The sequence below is a fragment of the Sprattus sprattus genome (assembly GCF_963457725.1).
Source record: "Sprattus sprattus genome assembly, chromosome: 20".
Lineage (NCBI taxonomy): Eukaryota > Metazoa > Chordata > Actinopteri > Clupeiformes > Clupeidae > Sprattus > Sprattus sprattus.
The window spans coordinates 13,176,731-13,191,010 of record NC_137918.1 but is presented as its reverse complement, the minus strand read 5'-3'; the positions used below and the strand labels follow the sequence as shown (position 1 = coordinate 13,191,010).

The following is a 14,280-nucleotide window of genomic DNA, read 5'->3' as shown; positions in this document are numbered from 1 at the left end:
TTGGGAGAGCTGCACCTGGGCCCATAGTGGTGAGGGCATCGAATCCTAGCCACCTTATCGCTCTCTAACTTTAACATGTATTAAACACAATGGGTTTTTTGTTAACAATATACAGCATTAAAACATACATTTTCCATAATAGTCAACATGCTTTTACCTGCATGACAATCATTAAGATTGACGTAATTTAATTAACAGGGATGTATTCAGGTGCAACTTCCCTTAGCAGTAACTGTAAGTGGTAGCTTAAGACACTTTCACATGTCTGAGAACTTAAAATAAGTATTCTTCTCAGCAATATGACAGCTTCACCTTACCTATAGCGCCATCCACTGGAGTTTATCGCGTACTCCTTCACCTTTCGGCATATGCATGGAAAGATACGTTTGATGCACAAGGTTGGGACATTATTCTTGGTTGTCACCGCTCCATCCACAACAATAGGATTTGTAGAATTGTAATGACTGTAATTAGGGGGGGGGGGGGGGCTTTAGATCCTTGGCACGCTCCAATAAGCTATACGCTGAAATACTATGACCTACAATTAAAAGGAAAATGACCTGGATATAATTAGAATTAATAACGCTAATCAATTCTAAACTATATCCGCGAATTCTCACGCTTCTAAAATAAATAGTTCAAGCTAAATAGAAAAAAACTACTAAAAATAGAAAGAATCTAACCAGGATGAAAAGGAAAGGACTGACCATTATTCTCATCTTTATTAACAATAAAGACTTCTAGAAACGAAGAAAACCAGCATACATGTTGGTAGTAAAAACAAGTGAACATCAAAGGACAAACATTAAACATAAAAAGAACATGCTGTAGACATATATTGCCATTTGTTACTCCCAAACACTCCTCAAATCAAAAATAAGTATGCCATTGTGCTTCGTGCTAAAAATTCTTCTATTGTTTAAAATCTAACGGAATTATATTCCAGTGTCTGCAATTAAAAACGGAAAGAATGGAGAGAAGAATTACATGTTTCAACTCCAGTTTAAAACTTTTAAAACCATTTCTGGCTCACAGCTCAAATCTGTTGTGTCGTGTGTTGACTGGCTTTGAGTGTGAGAGAGGAGAGTGGCCCTCATCCTCTTGTCCTAGGCGAAGAGCGCCCTCTGCAGGCGAAAAGTGCTTTCATGACAGCATCTTCTGGAGGCTGAGGAAAGGGGTGGAAAAGACAGCTGTTACACTTCACATTCAGATGCTACACATCATTAAGGCTTATGAAGCCATTAAAAGGAGTTTGCAATGATTAAAGGGGTTTGACCACAAATTAGCATCTTGCCATCAGCTGCACAACCTCAATGCAGCAGTAATCGCTACAATGCCTGCTTATACCAAGAATGACTCGCTAATTCACTTGATATTTCAGAAAAACACGCTCTAGCATTAGACATAGACAATTATTTGGGTGACAATTAACTGCAAGTACCATTGTTGCCAATCGGCTTTAATTTTGATTGTAGTTGTTTTTAATGTAAAGCCTGTGACTGAACAGTTTTTTCAATGGTTTTGGTAGTCTCTCGTCACATACGATAATCAATACTGGTACGGCTGACCGGTGCCCACTTCATTATTCTCTCAAGTCTGTGCTGCGTTCAGGTCAATCACTACAGACAGTGAAAACGGTGTTTTAAACCTAATAGGCGCAGGAGCTCGGAAGGAGTACTAAACTGGCTGCTGTCATTAAAACACACGCCATCTTAATTTTCTTCATCCTTAAGAAACTTCAATAAATAAACTAAAAATCAATAAGCAACCCCCCAGGTAACCTCAGACAGATGAAGTTCCTACGCACCTCTCTAGGTACTCCCCAACACGGCTGTGGAAGTAACTCTAGACAGGTAACCCTAGGTTACTTGAGTTAACGTTAAAGGCATAGTCTTCAATTCTGGCGGAAGGCCGTTGATATTTGAGCTCAACAGCAAATCAAAGGACACCCTTGATTAGCCGGAACTGTTTATGCTTGGACCGAGACACCATGTTTGTTTTCCATTCACAGAGGCAGAACTGTGTACGAACACCTGAATTTTGTTTTTGTTTTTGTTTATTTGATGAAGAGGGACAGTGTGCATTAACAAACATTAACATGTAAACGCACCCAATTGTAGCCAAAAGGCTAGTTTTCATTGGCAGTCCCCCTGCCAGAGTGAAACTGGCTAAAGATAGGGAAGAATTACAGCATTACATTGGGGAGGGGAGGAGAGAAAAGACAACACCTAGACTATGCTCCTAGAGGAGTACATATGAATGCAAACACTGAATGGACAGCCAGAGGGCTGTGAGGAGGAATTCGCTGAATATGAGAAAGAAGTGTATTGCATGAGAATCACAGAGAGCCCATTTAAGTTAATGTTAAAGTTCTGGGGGGGCACGGTAGCTCACACAGTGGCCTCGAACACATTCGCCCTTGACGCCCACAGAGGACATGGGTTCGAATGCGGCCCGATGTCATTTCACCTGTCCACTCCCCACCTCTCCTCCCTCTCATTTCCTGTCCCACTCTTTAATCTACAGTCCAATGCCTTTTAGACTTTTCTAAGTTGTCTGACATGCCTTGATGTTTTTGTACATTCCCCTTAACTAAAAACAAATGGAATATCTGATTATATATTCTAGAAGACCTCGGCAATAATATCATGTAAGTAAAAGGAATGTAGTAAAAAAAGGTTTAATTTAAATCAAATGTAAACATACCCTACAAAAAAAAAAAATATCCTGGACGAGGGATTTGGACTGACGACAGTTTAAAAGGCATAAAAAAGCCAAAAACAAATCTTAAAAAAGTTGAGTACACCACACACACCTCTCCAGGTACTCCTTGACGCTGCTGTGGCCGTAGTGTTTGGCCATGCTGGTGAGGGCACCAGTGGCACAGCGCCCGTCTCGCTTCCGGCACAGGCTGCAGTTACACATGCCCCGACAGAGAGGGCACTCCCACGACTGGCATAGGGGACACAGGGGATTAATCAGTTATACACACACACACAGGCTGCAGTTACACGCCCCGACAGAGAGGGCACTTCCACGACTGAAACAGGGGACACAGGGGATTAATCACTCACTCACACACACACACACACACACACACACACACACACACACACACACACACACACACACACACACACACACACACACACACACACACACACACGCTGCAGTTACACATGCCCCGACAGAGAGGGCACTTCCACGACTGGGACAGGGGACACAGGGGTTTGTCATTTAAGTGCATTAAAAATAAAATTATTATTATTATTATTATTATCTACAGAATGTCTTATAAATCTTTATGATATCCCAATTGTTTTCTGTATCAAAAATAAAAAAGTAATATAAGTTATTTTTAGTACAAATAATCATTTATTATCGTAATTATTGTCATTATTAAAAGGTTATTTTCATTCATCAGTTTTATGATTTAACACATATGGAAACATATACACACAAGACACTGGACTAATCTCCCTCACACACACACACACACACACACACACACACACACACACACACACACACACACACACACACACACACACACACACACACACACACACACACACACACACACACACACACACACAAACACACACACACACACACACACACACACACACACACGGTGCGCTTACAGGATCCAGGAGTGCTGTGCGGACGTCTTCTCCATATCGGTTCCTCAAACAGGGCCCACAGAACTGCCCTTTGACCCCGACACAGTCTCCGCTCCTGCACACGGTCTTGGTGTCCAGCGTCTTCTGTCTGCACTGGTGACACGTGCTGCCCTATGGGAGGATTAGGTTTAGGGTCAGGTGACACGTGCTGCCCTATGGGAGGGTTAGGGTTAGGGTCAGGTGACACGTGCTGCCCTATGGGAGGGTTAGGGTTAGGGTCAGGTGACACGTGCTGCCCTATGGGAGGGTTAGGGTTAGGGTCAGGTGACACGTGCTGCCCTATGGGAGGGTTAGGGTTAGGGTTAGGCACTGGTGACACGTGCTGCCCTATGGGAGGGTTAGGGTTAGGGTTAGGCACTGGTGACATGTGCTGCCCTATGGGAGGGTTAGGGTTAGGCACTGGTGACATGTGCTGCCCTATGGGAGGGTTAGGGTTAGGGTTAGGGTTAGGCACTGGTGACATGTGCTGCCCTATGGGAGGGTTAGGGTTAGGGTTAGGGTTAGGCACTGGTGACATGTGCTGCCCTATGGGAGGGTTAGGGTTAGGCACTGGTGACATGTGCTGCCCTATGGGAGGGTTAGGGTTAGGCACTGGTGACGTGTGCTGCCCCATGGGAGGGTTAGGGTTAGGCACTGGTGACATGTGCTGCCCTATGGGAGGCATTGGCAACACAACGCTGCTCAACTTCACCACAAATTACAACTGTTCACCAGTTAGTTATCCACCATCTCTGCTACTGCTACTACCACCACTACCACTACTACTAGCGCTACCACCACAACCACAGCCACCACTACTAAAATCACTTCCCTCTCAGCTAAGAACTATGTGCTGAGCTGAACCAGGCAAAGCCATAACCACATTTAGAGTACAAGCTCACAATAATAATTAGAAAGATAAAAATTGATTTACTGGCAAAGCTTCACTTTGCTGATAAAGTATGACTTTTACTCTTGACTTTACCATGACTTTATGACTAAATCCTTAGATCTTCGATTTTTCTTATATATTACACATCATAATTACTCAAATATTTTGAGCTCAAGGTTTAAAAGTGGATAAATAAACAGCATACATCTCCCATCATTCTTAGTGTTCGGTGTGTGTTCTTAAGGATGTTCTGTTAAACAGCATACATCTCCCATCATTCTTAGTGTTCGGTGTGTGTTCTTAAGGATGTTCTGTTAAACAGCATACATCTCCCATCATTCTTAGTGTTCAGTGTGTGTTCTTAAGGATGTTCTGTTAAACAGCATACATCTCCCATCATTCTTAGTGTTCGGTGTGTGTTCTTAAGGATGTTCTGCGAAAATCCATCACTATGAAAAGCGAATGAAACTATAAACGAGCTATGACGGACTATGAATTGAGGGTAGAGCCGTACATTTTCTTTGTCGAGGATCTTGTCACCAGCGCGGTCGGCCACGTTGTCCAATTCGTCCTGGGTGATGTCCTCCACAGGCTGGTAGGAGCGGTTAATCTTAGAGCGTCTCTTTTTGGACGACCGCCCACATGACTCAGCGTCCACCTTCAGAAGAAGAGGAAAATGATTAGTCAGAGATTTTGAGATGCATCATTTTCCCACTTAACCCAAAAATGTAAGTCTATTTAAGTAGGGACGGTTTATTAACAATACGTCTTTGTATGGCAGAAGGAAATCTGACCCTTGACTGATGTGTTGGATGACAGAGCTATATGTATTATTGTGTTAAACACATTCAGCTCAACACGAGTGTGCACTATAATTCAAAGGTTTGGAATCAACCAGAACATTGCACGTATTCCACGAAAACCCATATTTTTCTCCATCAAATAAGCTGCCAAACGAATCGAAAATATACTCAAGGCATTGACAAAGTTTGAAATAAGGATTTCTGCTTGAATACATTTTGTGGTTAAAATCTCACTTTCATCATAGAATCCTCAATTTGCAGCAGTTATACATTTTAAAGCATTGCATTTGGATTGCTTCTACCATAATTCGATCTTACATTCTTTGGAGCAATACTTTAGGTCTTGTTGTTGTAGGATAAGATTGTCTCCAGTCAAGCACCGTTTACAATGTATGGCATGACGATGGAGTTATGGTATAATGATATAATAGCCTTCCTTTTTAAAGATTCCCTTTTCCCTACTCTTTGCAAATGACACACTTTCCCAGAGACCATGTCATTTCCTGTACCGTGTTTACTGCCGTAGTGTCAAGTATTCCCCCATCTTTTCATTTGGTCCGCACCTCACAAAGTTTCTTCTCTGTGATCCAAACACCCCATCTTTCAATCATCTTCCCAATCATGTATCTGTGTCCTTTGGGCCTTTTTAGTCTTTCCCTGACATCGGACCATTCTTCAATATGGCTTTTTCTTTTTAGTCTTTCCCTGTCATCGGACCATTCTTCAATATGGCTTTTTCTTTTTAGTCTTTCCCTGTCATCGGACCATTCTTCAATATGGCTATTTTCTTTGTAGCTCTGCCTAGAAAGCCAGCATTCCAGAGCCTCTACTCTGCTCTACTGACCATGTGACTGGCCTTTAACAGCTACTATTTAATCAAGCTGCCAGCTGAGGCTATATACGGTACAAGTCAAAAGTTTGGACACACCTTCTCATTTTTAGAGAAGTTTTTTCTTTACTTTTATTATTTTTTTACATGTTAGATAACACTTTTTTTGTTTAGTACATCATTGCAAATGTCTTCAGTATTAATCTTTAAACATTTTTTTTTTATTATTATTGTATTGTGTTGTGTTTGATTTTGTATTGTAATGTATATTATGTGTAAGCACAATTGAGAGTCAGTTCACCAGGTCAAATTCCTTGTTTGTTCAAACTTACTTGGCCAATAAAATCTGATTCTGATCTACAATGTAGAAAACAATAAAAGTAAAGAAAACCCTTCTCCATAAAATTTAAGGTGTCCAAACTTTTGACTGGTACTGTATAAGACATCTGTTTCTCAAACTAGAGATTGTGATGTTCTTATCCACCTGCACCGCTGTGCACCGGGGCCTCCTGCCTGTCTTTGAGTCGTGGTTAGAGGAGGAGGTTCTGTGAAGGATGTGGTGCACATGTTTGTAGGATATCATCCGTTTGTTGACAATTCTTTGCATGGCATAATCTTAATTTCTTAGAGAAGAGAGCACTTTAATTTTAACCTTTTTTAGACCATAAACACACGCACCTGATACAGACGGTTGTATTGCTTTCTTAAACAGTATAACAGACTTCAGTGGCACGAGCATAATTACTAAAGGGTTTTTATAAAGATGAATTAGCCTGAGGATTAGTCAACATAATGTGCCAGAAAATGGCCGTTAATGTCTCTGTAAATTTGCTGAAATAATCCTTTACAACATCAACGATGTCGAGAGTACACATGTTATTGTTTCTGTATGCTTCCAAACTTTTGAATGGTAGTGTATGTCTGTCTGGGTGTTGTGCATTTTAAATTATTCTCTTCTTTTTCTCCCATTTGTTTCCTTCAAGAAATGAGTCGGACCACCTCTTTATTTTTTTCACATCCCATATTTAAGCCTATTCGCATTTATTAGCATTCTTGTGTTCTATTTTTTTAAAGGGGTATCAGGGGTCTTGTATGTAAGTGAATATGTGAGAAGAGCAATTAATCTAAAGTATGTTGTTTAAGCATCAGATTTGCACTCTGCTGTGAGAGGAAACTAATGTAGAATCTCTTTTTTTGTGTGTTTCTGCCTGGGTGTGCGTTTGTTTTGAGTGCGGTTGTTCATTTATGCCTTTCTCACCTCCACCAGCTTGCGCAGGTCTGCCTTCTTGAGTGTGAACTGCTTGACTAGTTTGGGGATGACCTCCTCGATGCCAAAGTGTTCCCGAGGACGGGCCTTACGCGAGGGGTTCCGTCTCTCATTCTGGGCCTCGGACACTGATTTCCTCTGGGACGATTTCTTCTTTTTCTGGCGCACGCACACGCACACACACACACACACACACACACACACACACACACACACACACACACACACACACACACACACACACACACACACACACACACACACACACACACACACACACACACACACACAGGTATTAATTCAAAGAGATCAAACAGGTCTGTTCAAATACACACACACACACACACAACCACAAACATGGTCCACATATTGATGAGGTGGGCAATCTCAGTTCTCTGGCACACAATGTGATCCATGCTCACTGAAGGAAAACTCTACGGCCTTTGGTCAGAGGAGCGATGTGATGGTGACTGATGACAACTTACTGGGGTGGTCAGTGGGGAAATCTGTTCCATGGCGTTCAGGTCGGCAAAGAGTTTTGCGAGCTAAAAGACAGAGAACACAAAAACAGAGAATAATGATGGATAAATAAGTCACATGCAGTTCCACTACCACATTTTTCACTCTCCTTCGTCAATCCAATCTCATTGTTGGCTATCAGCAGCCACTTCTTACACGAGCATGAAAAGTGTAGTTAAGGGCACTGTGTGTGTGTGTGTGTGTGTGTTCATGTGTACAAACTTGCCGATTACAGGGATCAGGCTGTATCTAATTACACCTCAGTTCAGTATCTTTCATGAGGTGCTGTCAAGAATGTCAGGGAAAGAACTAATTTGAGTCTTTTGGATATGTTTAAATTTTTTTTGTAAACTCTGTAGTCCTTCCATCAGTAACCCCATTCACTACTCACAGGACCCAACTTTAACTCAGCAGTGCTCATTAATCTGACCCGATTAGTCTAATCCTGACAGAGTGTTTACAGTAAACATCTTCCTCACCATGGCTTTGTTCTCTTGGATATTCCTGGCCCGCTTGCCGAGGGCTTGGGTCTGATCTTCAGACGGCTCGTCCTCTTCTTCAGACACCTCCTCCTTCTCCTCCTCCTCTTCTTCTTTTACTTCTTCTGACAGATCCTTGCCACGCCGCACTGCTGTAACCACGCCCCTCCGTGGTCTAGTGGGCAGCTGCTGTGTCACACCCCTCTGCCGCCTCTGTTCTTCCACACCTTTGCTTTTCTGTGCGGCAGGTTTACCGTTTTTCGGCTCGGCCGTGGTGGCCGTCTGTGTTTTCAGAGCGGAGCTCTTCCTGACGGGGAAACGGAAGGCCACACACAGCCCAGAGCTCTGCCTCCTGGGTGGTACAGGCCCCTCCCCCTCGGAATAGAAGCCTGTGTCCTCATCATCGCTGTCCACTTCAGAGTCCACTAACTGCTCAACAACAAACAAACAACAACAACAAATATATTACAGAACCTGTAATCTGGTCCGTACAGTCTTGATACAACTTGTACTTGAACCATATAGTTACAGTCTTGTACTTAATTGCAACAGCACAAAACTACAATTAAATCAACTAAAGCTCAAAGATATGATGACTTTCACAAAGCTAAAATATATATAAATCTTATGTATGTATATATATATATATATATATATATCACACCCACACACACACAAACATGCATATATACACACAAATCCAACATCCAAATGCATTGAATCCAGCTGAATGATTAACTGGAGAATGCAATCTACTGTGCTTCTCATACTTTTGCCCTCTTCTGCGCCCTGTTCGAAGAGCTCTCATCAGCAGCAAACCCCTTGAACTCTTCCTCGCTGTCTGTGTCCATGAAGATGTGAACAAGCTCGTCTGTGATGTACTTAGAACGGAAGCACAGGTCCTACAAACAGGATAGTAATTGTATGGGAATGAATGTCAAAGTGAAAGAATAGTAAAACATTTACCTGACAATAATGGCACAAGTGAAGTAACTTTAATCAGACTCAATAAAAGTTAACTGTATAAGTTATCCATCCTCCTGTTGAACATTATATTGAAGACAATCAAATGAATTCCCAGCTTCCTGTCCTGAGTGCTACACTCTGTGGTTGACAATACACTTCCCGCCCAACTGAAAAATGAATGCCTACCTCATGATACACACTTAAACGCAACCTTTGTGTGGTACCAGTACATCAGCATCACCTCAGGTTATAAGGGTTCTACTTACAGCCTTCCCGGAGTCCACAGAATGCAGGCTATCCCGACTCTCCTCTGAAAAGTTCCTGAGGGACTCCGTCTTAAACCCCTTGAAATCCTCATCCTCGCTTGGACCCTCAAATATGTCCACCACAGCAGCCCTCTGAGAAGGCTAGGGGCAAGAGTGAAGCATTGCTGTTTTTACATGACTAAAATTAAGATCAGAGTAAGAAGTTATAGAAATGTGGCCATTCACTGTTATTCTGCTTTGATTGACCATGAACACATCGAGAATCCCATTAAGTTGGCAATTGTATAAAGAAACACAGGCTTTTAATATATGTTTACAACTGGTGTCAGCTAGTGGTTATGTAAAGTTGTTGTCAAATCGAGGGGTGCAAAGTATCATGAGTTCCATGATCTGCGACTGAAGTCTTCATCAAGAGAATCACATTAGGTTGGCAATGGTACACAGAAACACAGGCTTTTAATATTTGTTCACATTTTACAGACAAGTTGACTGGTGTCAGCTAGTGGTCATGTAAAGTTGTTGACAAATCGAGGGGTGCAAAGTAGCTAGGCTACATTACATTGTGTTCCAGGATCTGCGACTGAAGTCTTCATCAAGAGAAGCATGAACAAGTCATTGAGGACAGCGGAGGTTCAAACTAGTAATCTATCGAACTAACGATCATCATGTAAAACAAACCCGTCTTTCAGTAGGGCCCTCCTTACCTTTGTGGTTTTGGTCATTTTTCGCTTTTTAGGATGGTTCCTTCTGCCCATGTTTAATCATGCAGTGAACTTCTACCTCACAAAGAATGAATGGTTTAAAAAACAACACGGGCATAAGGACCTCTATCGACACATAGGGGTGAGATTTGTGATTTACACAACCCTGCGATTACAATGCAATCCTAATTTCTTCATTTGTGGATTTAATACATTATACATACTACCTGATCAAATTGAAATACTTGGGAAAATGTTCGTTTTACAAGTACAGTACGTTTTACCTCTTTTACTTTAAAAGCAAACGCCCCCTTCTGTTTAGCTTTGTGTAAATGGTACAGTCCAAGTTAGGCCTCTCAGAGTTTCGCGCGAAAACTTCTGGCGTGCTGAGGGGGTCAGGTTACCGGCATAAAACTGTACTGGGGTTGAAAGTGCGGACAGTGGAATCATGGGCGTATCTAGGGCAGAGTTTTTTCTTTTCTTTTTAACCTCATGAATATTATTGTTTGGCTACGCGTGTCTGATAAGGCGGCCGTAGGCTACAGCTGCCGTGTATAGAAGGCCCACCCCAGTCAAAGAATGAACTGGCATGTATTAGTAGGGCAGTTCCTTTACCAATTGGACCAATTACAGTTTATATTTATGATCCATAGCTTTTCCCTCAACGTCTCAAATGATGCGAACCTTTGCAAGAGTTCTAATGCCTGTCACAAGGTATTTTAGTTGCTCACAGTTGCCCAATATGCAATACTCTTGTGTTTGCTGTCTGAGTAGGTGTATGTGTCAGAAACCTATACAGCAGATTTAAGCCTACAGACAGAGATGGAAGACACATTTTAAAAGCCAGCCTAAAGGTGTTCATGCACAGTTCTGGCTCTGTAAATGGGAAAAGAACAGTGCATGGCTCAAAATGGGTACGCTATTCCAGCCAATCAACATGGTGCTTTAGGAGCACAGAATTGAGGTGTAATTTGACTGGATGTCAAATATCATCAATCTCTCACCAGGACTGTTAACTGCACCTTATTTTAAGTAGTTTGTGGAACGAGCTGCCTAGCACTACCAGAGCAGAGGCATCCCTCTCTACCTTTAAGAAGCTCTTGAAGACCCAACTCTTCAGAGAGCACCTCCTTTCTTAACTTGCACTTCTACTAGTAGGCCTACTTAACTTGCACTTACAGTAGGCCTAGTTACATTCCTGCACTTTTTAAAATGTCTTATGTAAAATAGTATTTATTATTACATTAGGTCTTTATTGCTCGTAGCTTGATTGTTCTCTCCCTTGTCCTTTTGGATGAAAGCATCTGCTAAATTACTATGTCAATGTTAGTTGTCTTCTGTGGGTTGAACTAAAAATGAGAACAAATGAGTTTTGAAATCCTGCGAGGCCAACTTTAGGCGATGGCCATTCTCACATGGCCATTCTGTGTTTTTGTGTTTTTATTTTGGTCCTTCCAATCCATCTTATGCCAGGACATTGCAGCATTTGTTACCTCCAGCAAGGAGGTTATGCGATCGGGTCCGTTAATTAATTTTTACCTCCAGCATGGCGGTTATGCGATCGGGTCCGTTAATTTATTTGTCCGTCTGTTTGTCTGTCTGTTTGTCTGTCTGTGGACAAGATTTCTCAGAAACTACTGGGCGGATCTTTCTGAAATGTTCACAACAGGTGGATCTTGGTCCTGGGACATCCTCATTAAAATTTCAGGATGATCCGGATCTGGATCCGGATTTGTGTACCTCCTTGCTGGAGGTCAGAGTGGGGCTGGTTGTATGTGTCTTACATGAAATAGCCTATGTCATCATCATTCCAAATTTGTGACAATCATGCAGTTGCAGTGGTGGGATACAATTCCCTGTCAGCACAAAGGAAGTCTGGTAAGGACCTGTCAAAGTCAATTCCATTTCACTGGTCTATAATTCCACTAACTATGGGGTCCACTGCAAAATGCATGTGTCAAAATGTAGAGCATGTTTGCCTTTTGAACATATACTTTACATTTTCAGCCATAGCATCTTATTTGTGTGTGTGTGTGTGTGTGTGTGTGTGGGTGTGTGTGTGTGTGTGTGTATAGGCTATATCATTCTGTGTTCTTGGTATTATTTCAATTTTGCAATATGTCATCTGTGCTGCTGTGTTGGTTTATTTGTTTACTTCTTTATCACTTTTTCTTAAGAAAACCATCTAGATATATTTTTGTTACAGACAAAATATAGGAATAAGGAATTAATTACACCGCTTCTTTGAAATGGTCGAGGTAATACAAAAAGCAAGACTTTGCATATATCACCATGACAATGGTGTAGACCATGACCACATTTGCAGGGAATTACACCATTTTTACAGGTGCAGATGCAGAATAAACCTTCAATTCATGGATTAAATCAATGTGGTGCCAAATACAATGTCTTTCTTTAATAATTCATCTAATCCAACTTCATGCTTTATCAGAGAGGTTTAAGAACCTTTATATATCATATTATTAAACATAACAGGCAAGGCGGCCGGGCACGTCAACATCTGGCACGCACCGTCTCTGAGCCACAGGCATCTTTCCCTGAGCCGGCGAAGTTAGTCAGTGACAGCTGAGAGTTCCACAAAGCTTTAACGACGCATGATTGCTCTAGACGAGAATCTTTCGCCCACAAGTAATGGCTGTCTTTTGTCGCTCTTTCATTTTCTGCCCAATTGGCACCTACCAGACCGCTTTTCCAGCATTGTCAGCGCAAACACCTGCAAGTGCAAGGCAGCGGATTGTCCTCAGCGCGCTCTTCCCCTCCGTCAGTGATTCTTTATTCGCAGCCGGTTCTCACAGCCTTCATTAACGCGCAGAGCTAACGACTCGTTCGATGACAGCGAAATGATACGGTAGCACCGCATGATCTGCGCGGGAGGAGAGGAAATAACAGCGCCCGCAGCCCGCACATCCTTTCGCGCGCCGCCCGCGCAGCGCAACATGCCTCACAGCAGGTAGCGCTGTCACAATGCGCGTGCAGTTTAACGAAAATTACAAGCAGCTGTTTAAGCTTTGTTTTGCCATCTTTTATGTCATCTGTTTTAGAAGCAATGCACTCACTAAATGCACTCTAGAAATAACCTCCTCTTAAAGGAGCTGGCAGTGGCCCCAGTGTCGTGAGTGCCAGTAGCCTACCCAAGCCTGAGCTGAATTCTGGGAGCATCACGAGAAGTCAGTGAGTAGACTAAAAGTTATGCCTGCTTAGTTACCCCTACGATGACATAGCAATGCATATATGTAGGCCTTAAGTGGCCTTAAATCAAGAATATAGGTAACATAAAGGAAATATGTCGAACTGCGTTCCATACAAGACACTGGATCAGCCAACCCAGATGGATATCTGCATGACAGCTGATAATGTTATATTGCTTTGTTATAGATCCCACGTCTGTTTTGGTGATATCCATATCAAAGACCGAGACGAACACAGGTGCAAGAAATTAAGCATTTCTCCGGAATTCTTAACCACGCAATTACCTCGATCTCAACACGACACTGGCTTGCCTCCAATTCCAAGGCCTCGATAGTGCACAGATTAAATTGATAGATTAAATTGATGCAAGAATTTACTAAGGAACCACTGCCATATGACTAAACATTGATTTTAATAAGTTAGCCTACTTGCAAGGGTTCTCACTCCTGTAGGCCAAAGGCAATATTGGTGACTCTATCTGCCTTCTCCTAATTGGCCTATTATGTTTAATAGCATATCTGATACATGTAAATTGGGAAGGAATATCTTGAAGTCTGACCGATTATGAAGAGGGGCTGTACAACCTCCTTCAGTGCTGTAGTCTTCGTCTAATTATGAGTCAATGTCGCCATCTAGAGTTTAAAGATTGTAGCTGTATTAACTGAAAACATTTTGAGTTAAAAAAG

General features: G+C 42.1%; 1 protein-coding gene across 1 annotated transcript; it reads right to left on the bottom strand.

Moving 5' to 3' along the window:
* Nucleotides 1–1,056: 1,056 nt before the first annotated feature.
* cdca7b (cell division cycle associated 7b) lies at nt 1,057–10,464 on the bottom strand. Its single transcript, XM_080858850.1, has 10 exons — nt 10,388–10,464; nt 9,684–9,824; nt 9,222–9,353; nt 8,452–8,880; nt 7,939–7,998; nt 7,445–7,612; nt 5,069–5,212; nt 3,645–3,794; nt 2,816–2,952; nt 1,057–1,165 (listed from the first exon to the last, which is right to left on the bottom strand). The coding sequence occupies exons 1-10, from the start codon at nt 10,436–10,438 to the stop codon at nt 1,144–1,146; spliced, it is 1,434 nt and encodes a 477-aa protein (XP_080714976.1). The 5' UTR covers nt 10,439–10,464; the 3' UTR covers nt 1,057–1,143.
* Between the last annotated feature and the right edge of the window lie 3,816 nt (nt 10,465–14,280).